The sequence below is a fragment of the Chelmon rostratus genome, chromosome 12 (assembly GCF_017976325.1).
Source record: "Chelmon rostratus isolate fCheRos1 chromosome 12, fCheRos1.pri, whole genome shotgun sequence".
Lineage (NCBI taxonomy): Eukaryota > Metazoa > Chordata > Actinopteri > Chaetodontiformes > Chaetodontidae > Chelmon > Chelmon rostratus.
This window is the reverse complement of record NC_055669.1, coordinates 24276047-24300120: the sequence shown is the minus strand read 5'-3', so window position 1 is coordinate 24300120 and position 24074 is coordinate 24276047. Positions and strand designations below refer to the sequence as shown.

The window sequence follows — 24074 nt, the reverse complement described above, 5'->3', positions numbered from 1 at the left end:
TTTCCAGCAGTGATTTCTGACGATTCGGCACAGACGGCACAGAATGATCAAGCCGGTGTCAGATCAGAAAACGCCTCTGTAAGACAAACAATGTTTTTTGTCATTGGATTTTGAGGAATTGTTTCAAATCACTAAGGTTTGAGTTGAAGCTCGGCCATGCGTCCTGCCTCGATATTAAATAGACCGTATTTCATGCTGATATATTTATTATGTTGATATACACATAGCTTGTTATAGTACAATGCACTAATAGTCTTATGAGTGTGAGTTGTACACAGTGCTAGTGTCCTACAGGCCAAACTTTGGGGGGTTTCAATATGTTATTGTGATATGGTCATTTGTAAAGAGAGGTAGCACTGTTAAAGTGTACAAATGTGGAAGAAAAGCAATATTTTTTTAATTTGATATCCTTGCTAGAAATGGAAATACTATCAGTTAAATGTGGCTCTTTGATAACATCTAGTGGCTGCTGTGGGAACTACAACTTCCTCCACAAAACCCCCAATGTTTTGTGCAAGCTGTAATGTGGCCAGATAACGTTTAATATGCTGCATCTCCAAAAAACATTATCTTGTGAAGTTGATGTTCGCCACATCCCAAAGTCATAACATGTCCAAAAGACGTGTTTGCCAACATTTCACTAGTACTGAAAAAGAATCCTCCGTTCAGCTTCTGAGTGCTGCAGTATTGACTTGGGTTTTGGAAATTTGGAGCGCGCTGATGATCATCGAGCCAATGATAGAGAAAATTAGAGCAAAGTCAGTTCAGCTCTGCCTGCTTGAAATCTCAGCAGCTGACAACTAACCCCTCATAAATTATCATCGTCATTTTGTGCAAAGAGGCCGTAAAATATTAGCGATTGCACCTTTAACGCCAGCAGATGCACTCCAACACAACACTGAATCTTAAAAACTGACCAAGTAAATGTCAAGTGAGGTGCATTCTTATCAAAAACGTCATTTTCAATTTGTCAGAATGCTTTGCTGACATGCCCGCTAACAGCCTTTACTGTTCGGCTCTCCTGAACGCAGCCCGAGTGTTGTGCACAAACCAAGCGGGTGGATTCACATGTCGATCCCTGGCAAAACACACGCAGACGCACACATAGAGGGACAAAGGAGGGTGCTCTGTTTCAGCCCCCTACACTGCTTCCCCTTGATTAGCTGCGAGGGACAGAAAGCACTCGATGGAAATCGCCATGGCAACAGGCGCGAGAGGAGCAGGGCTAAGCTGGCCCATTACCCATCTGCGCCCTGTTGCATGTTGTCTCCCGAGCATGGCGCAGTCGACATGCCACTACAGCCCTCCTTCATTTCCATGAACACACACACTGTCGTTTGTTTTGACTCAGTCCCACACACACCGTCCTGCTGCCACAAACACCCACTAGAGCACCGTCAGCTGCTGAAAATAGTCCCCAGCAATGCACCGTTAAAACTAAAATAAAAATAAAACTACGGATTTACATCTTCAGTGGGAACCGATGGGAACTGGGAACTACTACTACTACTAATACTACTACTACTTGATTTTCATGGTATTTGTTGACAATAAGGAATAATAATTCAGTGTCTCTAATGCAACACTCAACACAGCCGCCTCACAGAAGAAAAAGGCTTGAATTAACAGCATAAATGCAATTTTTGGGCTAATTTATGAATGTACAAACCACACATAAAGAAAAAGGGCATACAGAGACAGCATGTTGCTGTTGTAAGTGAATGTCTCTGTGGTTTATGTTTCTTAATGCTTCAAAACAAAATTACTTTTGAATCAATTAAACATTAATCCTTAGAGTTTTTGTAAGTCTTCAGTGACTCTGTCCACTGAGGTAACATGTTCAAACTGTGTAGATTAAAAACTGAAGGAGCACATCAGTAATGAGCGCTGTGGTCAGGATGGAGGGTGAACTCTCAACACTTCAGTGGAGTTGGAGTGTATTTGTTTAATGGTCTCACACAGCCTCCACCATCATCGTCATATTTGCCGGATTAGACTAATTGGCGTGTGTGGTTGGAGTTATTGATGAGAAGCTTGTGGTTTGAGGGCCCTTTGAGGAAAAGCCCTGTTTCTATTCTCCCTCTTTTGTATTGAAGCTACCTCAAAACCACATTTCTGTGAATTAAGCAAAGATACTTGGCTTGACATCACTTTCACAGAACAGACACCAACGATTGTGGTGAGGAACTGACGTTTGAAGGCCTGAGTGCTGAAACATCATCTTTCTTAAAAGGTGTGACTGCATCTTTAGATTTAAAATGAACTATGCTACAAAAATCTCTCACCCATCCTACCCTCCCAGTACCACTGACTCACTTCCAGCAGACGCACACAACAAACACTACATGCATATGCAGCAGCCTGTGCAGCTAATCAGACGTTAGCGTTGCTACAGAGATTAAAACCATGAGACCCAGAGCCAGTTTTTGACAGGTATGACGGAAACTCTGCACTTTCAAGCCAGTCAAAGCAGCCCAGGCCCTGCCAATAGATGCCAGGTGTCATTGATCTTGTGGAGTGCAGTCTGCGAGGGATGGACTTGTGCAGATCCCCAGAGGCAGCAGATCCATTAAGACGTCTTAATCCAGTTCATTAGGCAGGACGGAGTTTGCTGCTTTCAGTCGACAGTACAGTCCAGAAAAACACACTGTGTCGCAGAGAAATTCAGCTTTAAATGAATTATTTCCGGGACCTTCCTTCAACTATCCTTGTGTTCCCAGCATATTTTTAATGATGACACTTTAGCGTAAACTATATTGATTTTCCAGGATGATCAGCATTTTGCTAAAGGAATGGCGGGGTAGCTTTGGAAGGATGGATCACTGATGTTTCTTGCTGTCTGACACAACTCTGAAAGACACATGCAACTCATTTTTCTGCAAAGAACACAGAAAAAAGTCTTTTTCAAGGTGTTGGTTTGTCGTGGTTTAGAGTAGTCCGTGTCTTTGCTTCAAAGTATGAATTGTTGACCTTGTCATGGGAATATGAGCAGCAGAAATGAGGAAGAAAATCACTTAGAATAAATATTGTGAATCTTCCATAATGATGCAACAGATGCTGCAGCCCATCACAGCATTTAAATTAACTGGCTTATCGATTCACACCTGAATTCTGTGACTGAAATGAAACGGAAATATCTCTTTTTAAATATTAGAGTTAGGGGTTAGAAGTAGAAACAGAGGAATTGTGTTTTGTATATAATGTAACAGAGTATTTCTACACTGTATTATTATTGTTTTAACTTAAGTAAAAGATCAGAGTATTTCTTCCACCACTGGGAACAAAATAGTGTACCACAGCAAAGTGAGTTCGGATCTGCCGCTGCCAAAGGCGTCCATCAATTAAAGTTCAAAGGTGAAAAACAAAACAAAACATTAAGGGCAAAAGTAGTTCCACAAAAGTTTGTTTTCCTGTTTTCATGAAATGACGGCTATATTTACAATGCAGCTGAGAGCAACATCTGGTCAGCGTTGCCGGTCCATCTCCCCCATCTTAATACACTCTGCGCTTCTGAGAATGGTCCTGTGAATCCTCATTCTGCCCTAATCTGGACTATAAATCACATGAAGACATGTCTGGCTCTGAATTATGGCCCTCTGGTAGTGAACTGGGATAAAGCCTTAGATATGCATGAGTGTAATTATGAGAGATAATTCAAGATGTTCCTTCTGGGAGGCACAGAAATGGTGTTTTATGAGATCAGAGCTGAAGAAAAGGCCTGTAGTGCAGTAGTTTCCCCACGATCATGTTTTTCTTTTTTGCACTTGTCATCATTGTGTACATTCGACATTGAGTTGAGAGATTTTAGAGTTTATGGTAGTGTCTGTCATATCACATTTTGAAGCCAGCCTTTGTCAACTACTCAAGAAACTCCACATTTCAGCAAAGGGTTTGACGTTTTTGCCAAGTGGAATATAAGGACTGCACTGACCTGATCCTCCAGATTTGGATCATGGTCGTTAGATTCAAGTTCTTGCTCGGTGGCACTTCAGTAGGGTGCAACACGAGGTGTAAATCCAAGAAGTCCTGTTGAGGAACAGCCTTAGTTTCTCCAAACTGGCTTGTAATTGTTGCACAATGACATATTCCATAATATCATGGCAAAGCTGCATCATCGGAAAAAAAATAACTTTAAGCAAGTATAAAACTTCAATCTCCAGATCTAATTTGCAGTCTTATAATTTGCAAAAATCCAGCTGTTTCCTCAAAGTCTCTTCCCCGTCATCCTCACTTATCTCACTTTTCGTTGTACACCCACAGCACATCTTTTTCTTCCGTCTCATCGGTAAACAAGAGAATATGCACTCAGTGAAACATTTGAGAGTAATTACAGCAGTGCAGACCAGCCGCTGGTCATCCTTAGCTGCCGGTTAAATGGGCCTTGCAGTTTGATTGAGACGCCCACGGTGACGCAGTGGCTATTTATAGGCAGGAGGCCTGAATTACTATGTAGAAGTGGCGTTACGCAACATGCACACTCTCCCACATACATGCACACACACATTCATACATGGCATGCAGATGTGCAGTGGGAGGCATGCGCAAGAAACATAAAACCACATGCAAAAGCACCAAACTTGAATGCAGAAACAGCACAAATGTGCACACGCACACAGCCGGGCTGCAGGCTAACTTTTTCCACCACTGTTCCGAAAAGTCCTGATGTGAATGGAAACTGCCCCAAAATGAAAATGTTGTTTCTTTTTCTTCTTTATTATCACCTAGCAACGGCTATTAGTTCAAAGTATTAGCATTCAAAGTGCTGCTGTGTGTTTAGCTTCATTAGCTGTTAGCTCTGTTATTTTTACAAGCTATGTTAGCTGTTAGCTCTGTTAGCTGTTAGCTCTGTTGGCTCTATGGTCTCTGTTAGCTCTGTTATTTTTATTAGCTCTGTTGGCTGTATTGTCTCTGTTAGCTGCTAGCTCTGTTATTTTTGTTTGCTCTGTTGGCTGGAGCATCTCTGTTAGCTGTTATTTTTCTAAACTCTGTTAGCTGTTAGCTCTGTTGGATGTATTAATTTTTTTTTATTTAAATTTTATTTACTTTATTGATCCCAATCTGGGAAATTCTTCTCTGCATTTCACCCATCACTGTTTTGAAACACACATGCAACATGCAACATGCAGTGAAACACACAGGCATCAGGCGCCCGGGGAGCATTTAGGGGGGTTAAGTGCCTTGCTCAAGGGCAAATCAGCCGGCTAATGGAGGGGGAGGGGATACTCCACCAGTCCTGTGGGGGAATCAAACCGGCGACCTTCCGATCACAAGCCGTCACAAAAATGTTTCATTATTCCTGAGGTATAATTAGCCTTTTGAGTAAAGTGGTTGAATGGAGACGGGCAGTGTTTCCACTGAGCTGAGGGGAGTTTGTGTAATGTTGCTTGTATAGCTATTCCATTGTTTATGGTATATGCATCCAGTCAAAATGTACATGCAAAAAAAAAATGATTGATGTGACATCACCTTTAAAGAGGAAGCTGAATTATCACAGACACCGTTTGCTCTCTCAAAATCGCCACATCTGCAGGGACGATGTCTATAAAAAGAAGGTTTTGCCTTGTATGTTTTGCAGCATGTTTTCAGGATCTGGTGTCGATTTGTCAGCTTTACACATCAATCAAAGAGCTCAGAGTTTCATTCTCTCCACTGCTACTGTAGATCAATACCTGCTGCCACTATCACTAAAACAACTCCAGGTATTGATCGGGCTGTCCAAGGCCGCGGGCAGATGTGATGTGAATCCTATTTTTAGGTGGATGTTCCCTCCACAAGAAAGAGGTTGTGTAAAGGTCTGGCCGCCCGAGTATACAGCAGGTTTTACTCAATTAGCTTGTGCTGAACTTTATTTATAAAGAACTTATCAAGAGAGTAGAAACAAAGCGCTTTACAGAAGGGAGAAAAGACAGAAGGTGCATGAAAACAAAGTGAACCAACCATAAAATATGATGGTAGCATTGGTACTGTATTGTCTTCTTCTGTTCTTCTTCCTATCCAATCCAATCCAACTTTATTTGTAAAGCACTTTAAAAAACAACCACGGCGGATCAAAGTGCTGTACAGAAAAAAATAAAACAGGATGAAAGAAATAAAATACAGTAAAACAATAAAATAAATAACAATAAAACAATGAATAAAATAATAAATACTTCTTAGCGGTTAGCATTAGCTAAATGGTAGCATTGGTACTGTATTGTCTTCTTCTGTTCTTCTTAGAAGTTAGCGGTTAGCATTAGCATTAGCTAAATGGTAGCATCAGTACTGGCCAATACCATCTCCTAAACAGGCCTGGGTCAGTTGAACGTGGCAGTGCTGTTTGGATTGTGTAGGAGCAGTGTGAACTGGCACTAGGGGGGGTGACTCTGGGACGCCGGAGTTCACTAGCCTAGCCTCCTGGAGGTGTCGTGGGACTAAGTAGGCGAAACACCGTTGAAGGGAGGTATCCACCTGATGACCCCCAGAGACGTGTTAGGAATCACTGCTCTTTGGCATGTATAGAGGCAGATTAGGGCTCCAAGGTTCTTCACTGAGAATGAATCCTCTGTTTGAGCACAAGTATTGTGTTTAAATTAACTAACTGAAGTTAGACAATGCAACATTTCATTGTATGGTCGTATTACTTGTGCATTCAGGCTGCTGAAAAGGGAATCAACCAAAGATTTTACTGTGAATGTTTGACTGAGGCGTTTCTCGCAATGTCGGGCGAGGAACACTATTCATACATCTATTATTCCTTTACTCTGATCCGCCTGAAGAGCCAGTTATGATTGGTCTTGTGCTGTGCGTGGAGATACAAACACTATAGAAAAATGAAACCTCTCAGTAATGTGTAAGTTTAAATCAGCTGTCACGTTTGACCCAGGTCAGAGTTCACTTACAAAAGAGTCGCTGCACCACACGCTCACTTATTCGTATATGGTGGAAGAACAACAGGTAGTAGTGAGCACTGCTTGAAATATCTCTGTTGTGAGACATGTGGTCTTTGACTCATCTTTGTTGACGCTTTCTCCGCCCACGGCTTCATTTTCTGAGACAGCCTCCCGCCGGCCTTTCCTGCAGCTCACATTAACGCTGCCCACTCTGTGGCTTTTTAGGAGGAAGTGTGACGGACTGAGAAGCCACACTCCCTGTCAGGAGGTGTGCGTTTAGTAATAAGGTGATAAAAGAGTCCAGAGGGGCGAGTTGGATGTGATTCTGCCTGAAGTTGGAAAATGTCCTGTGTGTTACAGCCTTTTTAAAGACCTTTTCAGTGAAATGCAGGCACTAAATCAGGTAAATCCAGGGTGACACTGATTATATTGCACTTTTGGTCATTAAGATAAAATAAGATTAGACTTAAGATAAGACTTTTAATCCCACGCTGGGGAAGTTTACTTGTTGCAACAGCAAGAATAAAAAAGGAACCGAAGAAAAAAGTGAAAATAGACAATAAAAAAATACAAAATAAAATCAACCGTAGAGGCTGTGGACATTATATACAAACGAATTGTAAAGAATGGATGAATTTCACATTGTTTTTTTCTTTTGTTTTGTTGTTATGTTGACTATTAGGTCATTTTTTATTTTAAAATAGATTTCTCTATGATATTTTTAAAATGTTTGTTTTTTCACATTGCTCAGGCCCATAAGAAGTGATGTGATGTGACAGAAAATGTCCTTTACTTCACTTCATTGGAGAAATATTCATGCAGATTGTTGAAAGAGTGCCTCGAGTCTCAGACTTCTTCTACAACTCTAAACTAGTAGGGTCCTCAAACTGAAGAGCGCCGGCATGAAACCATGTTCCACACCCCAGCAGCACTCCTTGCATACTGTTGTTTGATTGTTAAAAGAGTACTTTTGCTGTAATTGGAGATGAAAATCTTCACTTGCTGTTCAAACGCTTTTGTTCCACGTACCAGCATGTTACAATCTGAGGAAATCCACAGCACAGGCCCATAATCAACACCCAACATGTGAAATCTGGAACTAAAGGCACAGATACACATGCTAATACAAACCACTGTTCATTAGAGCTGCTCCCATATTCGTCAGTGTAACATCATGATTTAAACGCATCATCAGTTGTCTTTTATACACTGAGCTGTTCCTGATTCCTGCTTGAGTCAGTTGAGTCAGATTCTTGCTTTCAGTGACGCAAACGCTAAATATGTGAGCGACTTCGAGTCTCTGCTTAAAGTGTGTTTGTGTGTTGACAGATGGAATGTTTGGGAGGTGTCACTCTGTTCCGGTGAAGGAGGTTTACACCTACGATGTCTCCCCGTCTGTAGTGCAGCGCTTCAGGACGCTGCTGGAGAAGCTCTCAAACAGAGGTACCAACACACGCACACACACACACGCACACACACAGCTCTCATTGGCACATGTGAAGATGAATCAAAAGCTTTAGCTACAACTAATTATGTAACCAATTAACAAAATTAGATGTATAGCTTTTGTGTTAGAGCCATTAAATTAAATGTATTTTGTTCAAACATGACATTTGTGTCTGTCTGGGCATCAGAATCTTAAAAATATACCCCAAAATTAACCCCTTTAACAATTTGTGTTGGAACGTCGAACCGTGATCAGTAGCTGCTTGACACTTTTTCTGGCGTGATGAGCTGCTGTTACTGCTGTGCACCACTAGAGGGAGGCAGAGATCTGTGCAACAGCCAGGTGGGCACCTGTGAGCGTTTCACCCACTTTCATCATGCAGCTTTGCTTTGGACGACAGGACCTCGACGACACAGGATGAAAAAAAAAAAGCCTGTTGCTCTCTCTAGAGTTGAGCTTTTCATGACTGCATCCGCTGAAGAGGGAACGATGTCTAAAAGTACAACATTTATTCTGTGAGGACTTCATTGCATTTTTTCCGCCATCTTTCTTTTGAGCCCGATTTGGTGGCTGTCCTTCCTCTGGGAAAAAAAAAAAAAAACAAAACAGGAAAAAACCTGCTCCTCTGGTTTAATTTGCCGAATCGGCACTCTGCGGGAGAGCTGGAGAATATTCAGATTTCACAGAGAGGCGATGAGTTTGGAGGCATTTGTCAGACGCTCTGAAGTGAAATGAATTATGCAAATGAGATGTTTGGCCCCGGCTGTCTGCAGAAGCCATTAGGGAGGACAAAACTCTAAAGACACTGAAGCATCTGCATTTCAGGCGCTGCCAGCCCTCTGAGAAGATAACACAGTTTGCTCTCTCCTTATCTTTTTCTATTATAAATACACACATAAGCACATATTCTCATCAGCTCTTTCTTTATGTCTTTCTTTCTTTCTTTCCAGTACATGGACATCCAGTGATACTGATGTTTGGCACCCATGTCCACATGTGCTTTTTTGGAGAGGGGTGCCTGTGGACAGTTAAAACAATAGTTTGACATTTTGGGAAATGCGCGTTTGCACTTTCTTGCTGAGAGATAGATGAGAGGATCGATACCACTCTCTTCAATGTGAACACATAGAGAGAACCCCCTGTTTGCAGTCTTAATGCTATGCTAAGCTAAGCTAACCATCTCATGGCTGCAGGTTTAAATTGACATACAGATATGAGAGATGTATTGATCTTCTCATGTAACTGTTGGCAAGAAAGCAAAAAAAAGTGTATTTCCCAAAATGCTGTCTGGCAGTACTAAAGCAAACAAAGACAAGGCGAGAAACACAAACAACCAGGTGATTGTACGTGGGGGTAACACTGCTGTTGCCTCTGCATCTTCACCATCTCCAACGAACACAGACTTACCAGCATCACGCATGCTGCCTGTAAAGACATCTGCCTTCCCACAGACGTGGACCACAGAGCCATCACACGCCCAGCACTCATAAGAGCAAATGACACTGATCAACACGTATGAATGCATTTATGGAGACTTTACAGAGTGTATTGTCTTCATCCATATGCTGCTGTGTCTGTATGAGTGTATTTCTGTATTGAACTGTGAAAACAACCGCTCCTCTGGGACAGTAAAGTCTAAATCAAGTCTAAGTGAAGCCACCTTGCTTGTTCAGGCCGTGGAGTCCTCTGCTCCTCTCACATGACACATGGCAGCTTTATGGTGGTCGATCTACACCATGTATCTGCTATGCTATCACATCTCATGAGCCACCGTCACCTCCGCCTTTCTTGCCGTGTCAGACTTATTTTTAGATCTGTTCCCAGATCTTAGCCGTAATCTTGGTGCACAGTGCCATCATTATTCATAGCAATAATGGCCACAACTACAAGAAAACCCCACAAATCAAAAGTTGTAATAAACTGCAAATATCCTCTAACATATCTGTTGGCTGTCTCTCTAGTAGCGTAGTAGCATTTTTCAGACAGCTGCTGCTGCGTTTGTGTTCGCCCTCCTCCGTCCGCCCACGCAAACGCACATACTAACAAACACACCGGACCCTCCTCCCACTCTCACAGCAAAGTAAAGGCCCTGCAGATGTAAAGCCATTTAAAAAGCCAAGGTCAGAGCTGCTATTAGCCCACAGCGACGATGCTCCTCTTCAGTTCCCACACAGCACAGAAACCCTACTTGACCTCCCTGTTCCACCTTTGAGGGACTTTAAAGCAGCAATCTGTTGTATTTTGGTTATCATCTACAGTCTGTTCGGCTCATCTGCAACAGTGATTGATTTACCACAAATTTATAAGCGTGAGTTCACCGAAAGCCATGCAGATAGTTTGGGCTGTAGTTGTCCAGGTTTGGAGAAATCCACCACTTTTTTGGTATTTTGTGTGTGCTAAAAACATTGAAAAGTAGCATCTGAATAACTGAACAAATTTGAGTAACTTAACAAATGTGGCTACTGGTCGATGATCTTTGACCCTTTCCCGGTTGTGGCTGGTTTTGGGTCAGTTCTCACAGAGAGCTGATCTTCGTTTGGCTCTGGGTTAAAGTTAAATTGTCAAACTCATGATGGACAGTTAAAAAAAAAGTATTGATGCAGCAGATCTTTTTTAATTCTTCCTTGGCAACAATCAAAATCAAGAAGGCCTACGCCAAAAAATGCAACCTCATCGATCACACATGACAATTTTTGATTTAACAGAGCGAAGGATTAACCCTAACCCTGACCCTGGAGGTTTGCTTCAGCTGCTTGTGTGCGTTATTTTTTGATTGGTCATATTGTAAGGGGCAGTTTCAAAGGGCTCCGACAAACAACTTATTTTATGTTAAGGTGTCTGGAGAAAACTCGCCGCGACGTTTTACTTGCCAGAAGCCTTAATCTGCTCTCTCGTCTTGCAAACGGCAGTGAGTGTGGCTGCGCTTCGGGATTTGGAAATTAGATTTGCATAAATTGATAAATCAAGCACTAAACTGGTGAAATCTGCACCTCTTATGTTTTTGCCCATGGCTATAATTACTGTGACTCTGAATATGGCCGTTGGTGGTTGTATAATTTAGTCAAAATGTGGGAAAGGTAGAACAGAAAATTAGTGTATCTGAAAAAGAAAATGCGAAGCGAGCTTCCATTTGCACCAGAGTCTCATTTCGTCAGCTATTCAGATGTAGAAGCATCTCACTCAAAGTGCACTTTGCCTTCACCTCGACTGGCCGGCAGCCTCCTGCCCACATTACTGTGGTCGCTTTAGTCTGTGGGAAGCGTAGAGTCACTCTGAATATCCTGGCAGGGGCTCCAACGTTTATTAACCTGTCGTGTCAGATGCCGTCTGTTCACCCGCCGCTAACGCCCGTTTTCTCAGCCACCGTGGCTGCCATTAAAAGCTCAGTTTTATGGCTCTTTGATGGCCAAAGCTGGCCTGACACGCTGTGCAGCTGTTAAAGGGAGGCTTGTGCCTGATTCGTGGCAGTTGGGGTCGTAATTCATTTTGCAGGGGTCCAAAGAAGGTGCCCGGGTGCTGAAATGTTCTGTAACGAGTAGAGCTGATTTAATTAGACTCACCGCTCATCAAGGCAGACGTGTAGATTCGGTTGTTTGAAAATGGGCTAATGTAATGAGAGTTTGCAGTGGCGGTGGATCGTTCAGGAGGACTGAAGGAAAAGCTGTCAAACCCCAACACTAAAGAAGACTGATGGTGACTTTGTGCCCCGGAGGTTGATGAGACAAGAGTTAGGTGAAAAGACACAAACCAGATAGAGATGATGGGACAAAAGTCTGCAGGCGGATCTGAACCAGCTGTCCAGTCAACAGCTTCGCTGTGTTGGTTCACTCTCACCACTCTGAGAGCGTGTTTACGGCCACGGCTGTTTTCAGGGTGCAGTCTGTCAACTAGCTGGTGAGCATAGTGGAGCAGTTAGCACCTAAAGAGCCAGATATTTCCCTCAGGAGCTGGTGGAGACCAAAAAGAGAGTTCACAGTTGACATTGGCTTGTGGAGGCGTCTCAGTTTATGTGACAGCGTAGACTTTGACTGACCATGTTTCAAAACGAAACATTTCCCTCATGCTTTTGCATTGCTTTTACATGCAAGTCGCCACTTCTGAAATTCATTTTGCACTCAGTCTGAACGCACCTTAAGAGACTTTTTTTCTCCTTTTGTCGGCAGTTAAGTTTCATGTTCCATTCCATCGTCATGGTTTGACTCTAAACCCTTCCCAAACCATTTATGCAGACACATATGCATGTTACAAAACTAAAGACATCCACGTAACACTAAACATACAGGACAGGCCGCCTACGTATGTCACTTATATTACTTTTAAATTGGTTTTAAAGCTTCTGGTGCAGCTGCAGCTCTTTATGTCATTTGCATATTCTCTCTATAACTCAGTATGACGTCTGTGTATTCACTTCAACCATTCTGATTTCTCCATGAACTGTTTCAACTAACCGTCATTTTCTGCTGTCATGGGTCTAATTGCCAAACACTCTCTATGCAGTACCTCCACAGCAGCTCATATTATGTGTTGTGTAGTATAACAAATGAATTCCTGTCGATAGAACTAAAGTCCTCACTCCTCTTTCGATTCATCTCTTTCCTCAGCTCAGACTGTGGAACGTCATTTCCTCATGAAAACTTGAGACACAGCGCTCACAGCTGACGGCAGCGATGCTCTCGTTCTCGTTTTAAGTGCGCGTCCTCTGTGTTGCGCCCACATCTTGTGGCATCACATCTGGAGCTGCAGTCTGTATTACTCGAATCTTTCAGGAACGCCATCGTTCATCTGCCAAATGTCTCGGTTCACGTTGCGCTTTGTGCGGCGCGGCCATATTTCCGGTAACATTTCGTTCCGCTACCCCATCTGGTGTTGGCGCCTGCTCCTCTGTTCGTTTGCCAAAAAAGCTGTGTTTGGATGCATGTTAAGCATAAGAAACAGACGTGAATGCCCGAGCAGCTCATCAAACTTGTCCTTTTGTACACTTGCTGAAATGCAGAAGAGACTTTTTTGCTTCGTCGCTGGTGCTGATAACCTTCGCCTGCCCAAATCCAGCAACTGCACAGGAATGTCTGGCTGACGTTGGCACTGAGACAGTTTGACAACTCAGTAATACAAACGTTACTCCTCTTGTGCACTTATTTCAACAGAGAAGGCAAATAGTTTTTGCTTAGTCACTGATACAGAATCAGTCATATAATAAATGATATCAAACAAGGACAAGTGATGCACAAACTCAACCAGTGGAACGTCGCATATGAATTATCAAATGGAGCATTCATCAAGTATTATCCATTTAACTGTATCAGTAGTTTCTGCATGAACTGTGATTGATGCAGCACAGAACCAAAATTATATAACATATTATTCACATAAGTGAGATTTTTTTAAAAAGGAAGTTGAAAAGACTGTTTTCATATCAAATAAGTTACTGAATGCATTTTAAATAAAAAACATAAGAAAATACATTCATGCAGTTAACATAGATACATCATAGTTATATATTACATATTATACTACACTTAGTACTACTCATATTTACTTTATATTACATGCTACATAATACTCCATATTTAATTTATATTATATATTACATGTTATACTACACTTAGTACTACTCATATTTATGTTATATTACATACTACATAATACTACATACTTAATTTATATTATATATTACTACGTCTTGTCTTGTATTACAATTTATGTAGTTCATATTTCATATAGTTTGTATTGCATTTTATCTATGTTTATATTGTGCTTATAATTGAACACGTCTCATAACTTAATCACATGATTTACTGTTCTGGTGTTAATACATGTGCTATCGGATTCCACTGAGCTTCTCAACCTTGTTTCATTCTTACAAAGCAAATCTTTTTAGGCCTTTTTCTAAACTCTGTGTTTTTGTGTTAGTATGTCAGGTTGTTGAGGTCACAAACAAACTAAATGTATTTAAAAAGAGACTGTTTTTAGACATTTTGGTTCAACTTTCTCCAAAAATTGGTGCAGTCTGTCTGTTGCTTCAAGCCCATTCATGTCGCTGTCCCTGTGTGTTTTTGCGCTGCCACTGGGGGGCGTCAGAGTTGAAACTATCAGCACGACAATGTTGGGACAACGATGTTTGCCTCTTGATCAGTCCATCACTTTGGTCCAGATTAAAATGTCTCATCAACTGTTAAATGGCTTTCCATGAGCAGGCAGCCGTGGTCCCCAGAAGATACTGACTGATTCCCTGACATCACCTCTAGCTTCACCATCACTTCAACATAGTGAACATGGTAATCAACATATCTGCTAAACGTCAACATGCTACATCATTTTGAGCATGCTAGCATGCAAAATTTGACTTTTTAAATCTGGCAAAACATGGCCGGTTGTAACCTTGGTTGTAAGCTTGTGACCCCCTTACTCTCCCGTCTCTGTCATATTGATGATGCAGATATCTGAGAGCGCTCATTGTGAACTGGTTAATGGTTCAGGTAAGCGCTTGTACAATGAATTTCCAATTAGCTCATCGTACTACTGAAGTGTGGCAGGAGGAGCAGAGGAGAAATACTTCTGCTTAGTCACTGAAACAGGCAGCAGCTCACCACAGTCTCCAAGGACACCCTGCTGTCGCCATGGCTCCTCTACTAACGAGTGACCTAATGAGTTCAGGAAAAAAACTGCATGCTCAGCGATTTCTCGCCCTTCTTTCTAGAACATACTTCATTTCATCTGGACTCTTCTTCATTCATAAAGCTCACTTTGTGCGTATCCCATTGCACTGTTACTCACAGTTCAATTCAGAGGTTGTTCTTTTCAGGTGTAGACCTGCATCCAAAAAGAAATAATAGAGTTCATTAACGTCCTGGTGTAGTTCTAAAGGTTCTCCGTGTTTCCGTCTGCAGGTTTGACCTGGGAAGATGACACAGCTCAACAGGTTCTGTCCCAGGAGTTATCCAAATTGAGGAGGATTCCCTACAGACCACAGCAGGACGGATCTGTCTACAACACAGACGGCAGGTCAGTTGTTAGCCAGTCAGTCGCTCTGTGTACTGCTGTGATCCGTCGAAATGTCCAGCTGTCCCTCCACGGTCCAAAAACTGTTTCAAGGCGTTTCGCTCATGCTGTGCCAAGAGGTGCTGAAGTGGTGGGTCAGTGGAAGTTAGTAAAGACTGACTTATTTTAACCTAAAAAGTTACTCTGAGTCAGGCCTACCCCCAGCCTGACTCAGAGCTAAGAACCACATTTCCATGGTAACAGCAATCAGTGACACCTGCTGACCAGAAAAAAGAGGGAAGCATGGCTCGTAATGTGTGGCTTGACAACAGTGTGGTGAGGTCAGCAATGAGACAGGACTGAAGGTTTTTCGAGAGCTCAGTGACCTGTTGGAATAAACAGGAAGCCGTCCTGAGCCCGACTGCTGCAGGTCTGTACTGTGCTGAGATTACACAACGCTACTGGAAGCGGTTACGCTCTTTGCTCAGTTTTCCCAAAACGTCCTTGTGAATGTTGAATTCACCCAGAAGACGAATGTTTTCGAACTGGTTTTATTTGGTTACTCGACGAGAACTAGACGGTCAGTCGGATCTAAGACGTAATTTATTTATTCATTTAAGATAAGCGAGGCTGAACTGTGGACTGAACATTCAATCAGTTAGCAAATGACACTTGTGTAGCTGATGTCGTGGGATGAAGCAGGAGATTAACTGACAATAAATGGGTGCTGATATGTTAAATCCAAAGATATGTTGAAGCCAAGAGATGCATAAATGATGATTTACGTGAATTTGTAAAATAATATTTTAACGATTAGATCATTTTACAAAGAAGCTAATGACTTGGTGAGGAGGAATTATGCTGTATGGCTGTACTTGGCTCTGAAATACTGACGTGTTCAGTGATACAGCGATGTGCACTTTCCTTCCTCTCTCCATCCTCTTCCCTCTCTTTCTCCCCCACAGGCCGGCAGCTGAAGCGATGGACCCAGTAGACCAGCGGGTGAAGCCAGTTGAGGTGGAGCTCAGCAGAAATCTGCAGACATACCTCCAACGTGTCGGCCTCCTTCCCAAGACATCGTCCGCCTCCAGCAAACTGGGCAAGGTGAGAGTTTCCTGCGTGCTCCATTAGCCTCTTCCGGGCCTCTGTGGGTTTGTGTGTTTCAGGTCTTTTCTGAGTTTTCAAACTTTCATCACGAGGTATTGATACTTTTACACATATTTGAATATTATTGTTGATTAAGTCCAACCAGTCTTTTAATCTGTTCCACTATTTTTTACTGGCAGTTATTTAATATTTTCTTCAGTACCGTGTTAAAGAGCACCTCAGGTGGAAAACTTTAACACCAAAAGTTTTTTTCAGTACAACCATGTTTTTTTTGGTTCAAAATTATTCAATGCATTATTTTTTTTACACAGAAATACATATTTCATACTTAAAAGTACCAAACAAAATAATTACAAGGACCAATTTTAATGGCTTATGAAATGCTTTAATGCTAAAATCCAACTCTCTCGCTCTCTCTGGTCCAATAAACCAGCTTTAGTTCTGAGTGTAAAAATAAAATATAGGACTTAAAGGATAACTTTCGTTTTTTTACAACCTGGACCTTATTTGTAGCATTAAATACGACCATTTACTCACCCAGACAACTTTGGTGGCATTTGGAGTCGTTCTGAAGAAATTAGCCCCAGAGGAGCGGCGCGTATATCCGTATAATGCGAGTACTCGGGGCATCCATGCGCAGCCTCTATATAACGCATAATCTGCCGGCGGTCGGCTAGTTTAGCTGTAGTTTGGCACAGCTATGGATCGTTATTGCGTTTTCGTAGCTGACCGCCGCAGAGTCAGCCGCGTTGTGGCTGGCTGCTCGCAGCGCGCGGCATTCGGTAATGACATCATCCACGTCAGAGGTAGTTGTCTAGAGACACCGGGTGTTGATAACATGCCACCACGGGCTCAGAGGGGAATAGCACCAGCATATCATAACAAAATATTGGAATATGAACGAGTTTCGCCGCAGATTATGAGTTATATAGAGGCTGCGCATGGATGCCCCGAGTACTCGCATTATACGGATATACGCGCCGCTCCTCTGGGGCTAATTTCTTCAAAACGACTCCAAATGCCACCAAAGTTGTCTGGGTGAGTAAATGGGCGTATTTAATGCTACAAATAAGGTCCAGGTTGTAAAAAACGAAAGTTATCCTTTAAAGCTACTTGAACTCGGCTACAAAGCTAACAAGCTTGCTGAATGCACATGACTGGAGGACTGTAGAAATAAAAAAAATGTTTATACTTTCAGTTTGGGTTGTGTGATATAACAACATATACTGTGAGATGTTAAAACAGGTGGAGAGTTTGCTATAAGCTAAAGTAGCTTTTCCTTCAGTATCTCTGGTTCTACCAATGATTCATTCAGTTTACAGAAGTTTTGCAGTATCACATGATATGGTGCTACCATGACAGAAAGATTTCGTACAGGCTGTATCATGGGATGCAGTGAAGTTTTTGCTCCATACTGCCAGTGATACCTCTCACCTTGATAAACCTTTCTGTTGCCGGCTGACTGTTTGAGCTCTGCAGTAAATGCGTTTGCTAATAAATTTGTTTTGCAAGATTTTAGACAGTAAAAAAGCGAATCTCCCCGCTTCACATCCGAAAGGGGACAGAGCAGGTGGGACATTTATTTTACCACGACGTCTGCATGTAGCCCCTCCCTCTGTTCACGGCCACCTGCTTCTGTAAGAAAAAAAACAAAAAACGCACACATACACATGCAGTACGCGCGCACACACACTCGAACAAGTCATATAAAAACTCACACAAAGACGCAACCACACACACCTGCCCAACGGGGAGTCTGGTGTCATCCTTCGTTGTCACGCCGCTCTCGCTTCTCCATCCTAACTGATGGCTTCTCCCAGCATGACTGTTATGAGCGAAATAATACCAGCAGAGAGTTCAGGAGTTCAGCGCTCTAATTAATAACTCTCCACGTGACCGGTTCCTCCGCCGCTCAGGCTGAGGGGAGCGGAGCACGGCTGAATGGCAGAGGCCTTTCGCCTGCTGGGGGATTGTAACGGAGAGTCACAGAGCGCGGCGGCGTGGAGCCCGCGGGCGTCGCTCGGAGGCTCGTGGCCTTTTCTGTCCAGGTTCACGTGTTTGCTGGAAATGAAAAGGAGCGGGAGGACCGACGGGGTCCTGGAGGGCATGAGTGGAGCAAACGCACCGACTGTGTGACATAGATGAATAAAGCTACCGGCAGTGACAAATATCAGAAGGGGCCTCGAATCATAAATAAGTATGACGACTGTGAGGAACTCGACCGTTCATGTCGGTATTGTCATGGTAATTTTTCCGTTAGTCAGGCTTGTACCATTTCTGTGCTCCTAGGTGGGCGTTAATGGAGCTGGCAGTGACTCTTTGCTTTTGTTGTAGCTGATGGATCTGTTAATATGATTGCATAAATGGATTAATAACTTGTTTTTCAAAAATGGGCTTTATTTTCGTGTCAGTAATGATCTTGCTGGATGAAAGTCTTTTAAATGTTGAAGCAAAATGGGATCCTGCATCAAAATGCTGTCGCTGAATGTTTAGTTTATTTTTACATCCATTTTCTTTTATAATTTTTATATTTTTTTATGTGATGTATTGTTATGTGATTTTTATGATAATGTGTAAAGCACTTAAACACTACATAAAATAAATGTCCTTATTTGACAAGAAGTAAACCGTTAAATATCTAAAAAGTATTTTGATATACTGTATTAAATTGAGAAACCTTGTATGTGATATTTGTTGTAAAATGCACATTTTATTTTGAGTAGTGGTATGACGCTTTGCACGGCGCTTAGGGCCGGCTGCACTGGATTGGCGGGCCGACAGATGTAGTGTAAGCTTCTCCAGCAGGATGACTGTGCGTTTTACCTCAGCAACATGTCCGTTTGCATTAACATGCACGAAAAGCTCGCTGTGTCGGGACAGTGTTTCAGTTTTAGATGGCAGACACATAGCAGGTGGGATGTAAAGGGGAGAGAGAGATGGGGAATGGCAAGCTGCAAACCTGACCAGCTGGGGACTGAACCGCTGACTAACCCCACCAAACCCACACCTGAACCACAGCTGCCAATCTTCCACCTTGTTTCGACGCCCATTTTTTGCCCGTATCGCCATTACAAAATAGATTTAAAACATATTTTGTCAGAGGCAAAAAACAGAAAACCAGCCTGTTACACTTCAAGAATATGCATGCACAAGTGAATATGCGTCAATAATCACCAAAAATGTAGCATGATTTTAACGGACGATTAGAGGCTTGTGTTGTAAAAGCGCTTCGAGTGGTCATCAGACTAAAAAAACGCTACATAAATACAGTCCATTTACCGTTGAGTTCATAATTATAATGATAATAATTATTACTTCCTTCCTTTTTTAATCCACTTGGATTGACTGAAACCAGAATAAACTCGACTTTGAGCAGCTCTTTGTTGTTCTCTCTCATTAGAAGACGTCAGATCTGTGTCTGAAACAGGACATAATAATCAGTTTTGTTTGCTACACAGTGTTTTTTAAAGGAACTCTGTGATTATATATGCTTTCCTTCATCCTTTCAGAGTGACCGTTTCCAGTCAGGCAGCCCTGCAGACTTCTATCGCTCCAAGGCCCAGACTTCAACTCAGAGGCTGTCTCCCTCCAGCTTTTCTTCTCTTTCATCTTTCTCACCTCTGCAGAAGCAGAGACGCCCAGCCGACCAGCTCCTCGCCACACAGGCCGAGGGTGACCTTCTCCTGGCGGCCCTGAGGCAGTATCTCTCCGGGCATCTGTCCCTGCACCGCGGGGGGTTGAGCCCCGAGGTGCAGGAGGACCCCTCGTCCCGGCTGAGGCCCTTCTACAGCAATGGGATAGAAATTTCTGGGCTCAAAAAAGAGATCTCAAAACCCAGGCCTCTTAAGACGGGGAGAACTCAAGGGGCTTCAATCAAGGACCCACTGACGTCTGTGGATGGTATGTGTTCTAACATGATGGAGTTTATACTGACAATTTGCTATAGTTCAGGCAGGACATGTCATTCATGCAAGGCTGTCTCATAATCCAACCCTCACACATAAACACGTTTCATCATTTCACTGTTTTAAATTCTGAGAAGCTCAAAGACGTTTTGATTCAGCTCTGTGGTCATTTTTCAAGCTGTAGTTAGTTGCATTTGACTGGATTGGATCAGTATAATACTGTACATATTGTCAGCTTTGTTGTCAAAAAGTTGAATGGTTTCTGTACAGCTGATTGAAAGTTGGATCACTGCTGTGTTATATAATGGAGGAACAAACTTTTTCCTGTGGTGACAAACACTGCAGTGCTTTGATGTCGGGAGAAGTCATTGTAGCCAAAAAACAAAATTTGCTGGTGCCGTCCAAAACAAGTAATATGACTCGGATGTGACTGGTGGATGTTTTCTAATCTGCCACCTTCGTGCTGAAGGATTGGTTGGGTTTGTGGCAACAAAAAACTGCTGAAAAGTGCCCTAACCCTGCTAGCCCTAACCCTAACGCTGAGTAACAGCAGAGGCGGGGCTTTCATGTGAAAGCATTCCACCCTAAAATGTGTGCTTGCATTTTTCTGATTGGTCAACACGTTATGTGGTGGATTTTATTGTGACACAGCTTGAGCTTGCTTGACTTACTGCCGTCTTTGTGGGGATGTGGTGGAGCGTGGCGGGCTTGGTTCGAATCCGGCCCTTTGCTACACGTCATCCCCTCTCTCTGCTCTGCCTTTCCTGTCTCCATCTATCACTGTCCAATAAAGCAGAAATGGCCAGAAAATAAGGACTCGCATGATGGAAAACAAATAATAGGTTGTTAACAAAGCCATGTCCGTTTAATAGCTGTTCTGTGGCTTTCAGTCATGTCGCACAATCCTCCTCAGCAGATGTATTTTGGCCAGTTGTAATGGAAATTGTAGAATTCATAACAGTAAATAAGACTTTCAACCTGTAGTAACTGATTTTGGCCACGTGGGGGCAGCAGAAACATGTTGGGAACACAACATCAGCTTTTAAGTTAACTTGTTAGCAAACAGATGGTTTTCTACACATCTGGCAGACATGTCTAACATTATCCTTCATCTGGAGCCATTTTAAATGTGAACCTTTTGAATGTTCACTCTCTTTTTTGCTCTGTTTTTGGTCTCTACCAACAAATATCTGGCTCTTTACCTGCTAAATGCTCCACTATGTTGATGTGCTGATTTAGCCGAGCAGTGCAGTCTCTGAATTGAGACATTCTTTTACTATAAATATGAGTTATAGCTGCTTCATGGACCTCTCATCCATGGTGAGATTCAAAGCTCCCCCACAGCAAATAAATGGACCTGATGGTGAGATTGTCTACTACTGTTGGTGACGAAGAACTTTCCATCTCGAGCAAACATGGGTCGTTTTAAGTATTTTACAAACAACCAGCGCAGTTTGTGCCTTCCTGTGAGGATGCTCTCTGTCTGACTCCCTGTTCTCTTTCCTCTCCTCTAGAGAGGTTCATCGAGAAGGTTTTAAAGAACGTTGGCAGGCAGCACGTGGACGTCGATGACCTGACGCCGCAGGACTTGGACCAGCTGTCCCGCCTGATAGCCGATGCTCTGCAGGTTGTCGACCAGGACCAGGGGCTAAACAGGGACCTGATAAGAGTTAGACCTGGACCAAGAGACCTGGGAGGAGAGCTGAGGGATGGGGAGGAAGAAGAAGAAGAAGAGGAGGCTGCCGGGGGCGAGGAAGAGGAGAAGCTGGTCGAGAATGCTCCGACGCCGAAACCACAGGAGGGCACTCCCGTGATGCCGGCAGCACTTAAAGGTAATTTTTATAGTGATTCATTTTGTGTTTTTACGCAATTAAAGTATTGAGCAAGAGCCGGAAAGCGAGTGTGTGATACATGCATAATTGTGTAGGTGGGATTAAACAAAAAAAGGAGCTCTCAAACAGCTCACCAGAAAGAGTGCAACACAAAAATCAATATGAAAATAAAGAGGCGTCCCGTTTAGCTCAGGATAAACAAAGCCAGTTTTAATGGTCTGCACTGAGACCACTGCTGCTAAATCAGGTAAAAGTGCTCAACAAAGAGCTTAACTATGGCTGAAAATAACTAATCATGTACGCTTGGTTTGTGTAGGAGCCTGCAAACATGTTATTAAGGCAGATGTTCGGATATTAGAAACTTGGAAAGCCGTCTTTTACCCCTGTGTTCACATTTTTACTTCTTTGCTGTTTGATTAACGTCAAAGTATGTTTTTCTCTGATGAACACACAGATGCATAAAACACTGACTCTTTTCTCCCCACAGAGCGCCGCACAGATACAGAGGAGCACAATGTGAAGGGCAAGGTAAGCATTAAAAAAAAAAACCTTAAATGCCAAAGGTAAGGCTGACATTATGAGCAATTATATAATATTCTGCATGAAGGCGGTAATGAACCCAACAGCCTGCAGTTTTCAAAAGAACTTAAAATTGTATTTGACATCTGCTCAAAAGGTGAAGAGACTGGAATATTTGGCAAGAACTCAATATTCATGTGAGACTCACTTGATAATCTGGTTGTACAGAAGGTAAATCAAGTCTAGTTTTCATCAAGTTTTGGGACATTTGTGCAGATGAGACTTTTTAAAGAGGCCATATTATTTTCCTTCTGTCAGGCCAGGACTCAGATCAGGACTCAGACGCAGAGATTTGAATTCACAGATCTTTATTAACTCAACCCAAGTGTCAAACAAGTAGGCTATAGAATTTATACTAGGCACAAGGCTATATCAAGGAATATCAAGAATGAGAAAATAAAGAACAGAAAACGCTCACTATGAGGAAAAACTAGAAAACACTGTGATAATAAAATAAGAAATGAAAAACACTCCGAATGGAGGAAAACTCTAAGGACTAGGAATACAGGAATAAACGAAACTAGATAAGGAAAACTACGAAATCAAATACTCTCCTTAAAAGCGGAGGAACTAGAAGCTAAAGCACAAAAACAGAAACAACAGAAAAACACTCTCCTACGAGGAAAACAATTCGGCTGAGGTCTAAGACAAGAAAGTAAATCAGAAACTAGGATATCAAAATTACAAAACAAAAAACACTCATGAGGAGGAAACAAGAGCTTACGAGACAAAGGACTGTGGCTGTGGCAAGGACGAACGGGGAAGACAGACTCAGGTGAATCGCCGACGGACAAAGACACACTGGCACAAGACAAGGGAGACGCAGACTATTTAACACGTGGAGGGTAATCAGGAACAGGTGGAGACAATAGGTAATCAGGGCGGACACACGGGACACACGAGGAAGGGCAAGTGCTCTGAAACAAGAGGAGAGTTACACCTTCAAAATAAAACAGGAAATGACAAGACAAAAAACCCCATGACGAGACAGACCTCACCGCGGTGTGACACTTTCCTTATAATTTTCATTTTACTTTTATTATATATACCTGTATATTTATAGGTTTGCATGCTTTAATGTTAAAAAAAGGAAAAAAAAAACATTTGTGCTTCAACAGCATTTCTTCTCTCTGTCTGTCTGATTGGTCAGTTGATACAGGCCTAAGCAGGCACGGGTCACCAAATTTCTTTTAGCTCTGCCACTATTTTTAGCTTCCAGCTAGTTGCAATTCTACCATGAACATCACACACCAGCGCTGCAATGTGGAAAAAAAACAGTTTCAAGCCTGGAATTAAGCCTAGTGTTTTCATTATTTACTCAGCTACAAATGAGGCTGAATGTGCAGACCAACAAAAT

General features: G+C 42.5%; 1 protein-coding gene across 1 annotated transcript in view; it reads left to right on the top strand.

The window, feature by feature from the left end:
- The window catches only part of LOC121615053 (receptor-type tyrosine-protein phosphatase N2-like), a 192405-nt gene that overhangs the window by 23524 nt on the left and 144807 nt on the right, over nucleotides 1-24074 (top strand). Inside the window, exons 3-8 of the mRNA XM_041949215.1 lie at nucleotides 8199-8312; nucleotides 15204-15318; nucleotides 16260-16398; nucleotides 19911-20301; nucleotides 21821-22138; nucleotides 22626-22666. Of these exons, the coding sequence (XP_041805149.1) occupies nucleotides 8199-8312; nucleotides 15204-15318; nucleotides 16260-16398; nucleotides 19911-20301; nucleotides 21821-22138; nucleotides 22626-22666 (1118 nt within the window). The remainder of the gene's footprint in view (nucleotides 1-8198; nucleotides 8313-15203; nucleotides 15319-16259; nucleotides 16399-19910; nucleotides 20302-21820; nucleotides 22139-22625; nucleotides 22667-24074) is intronic.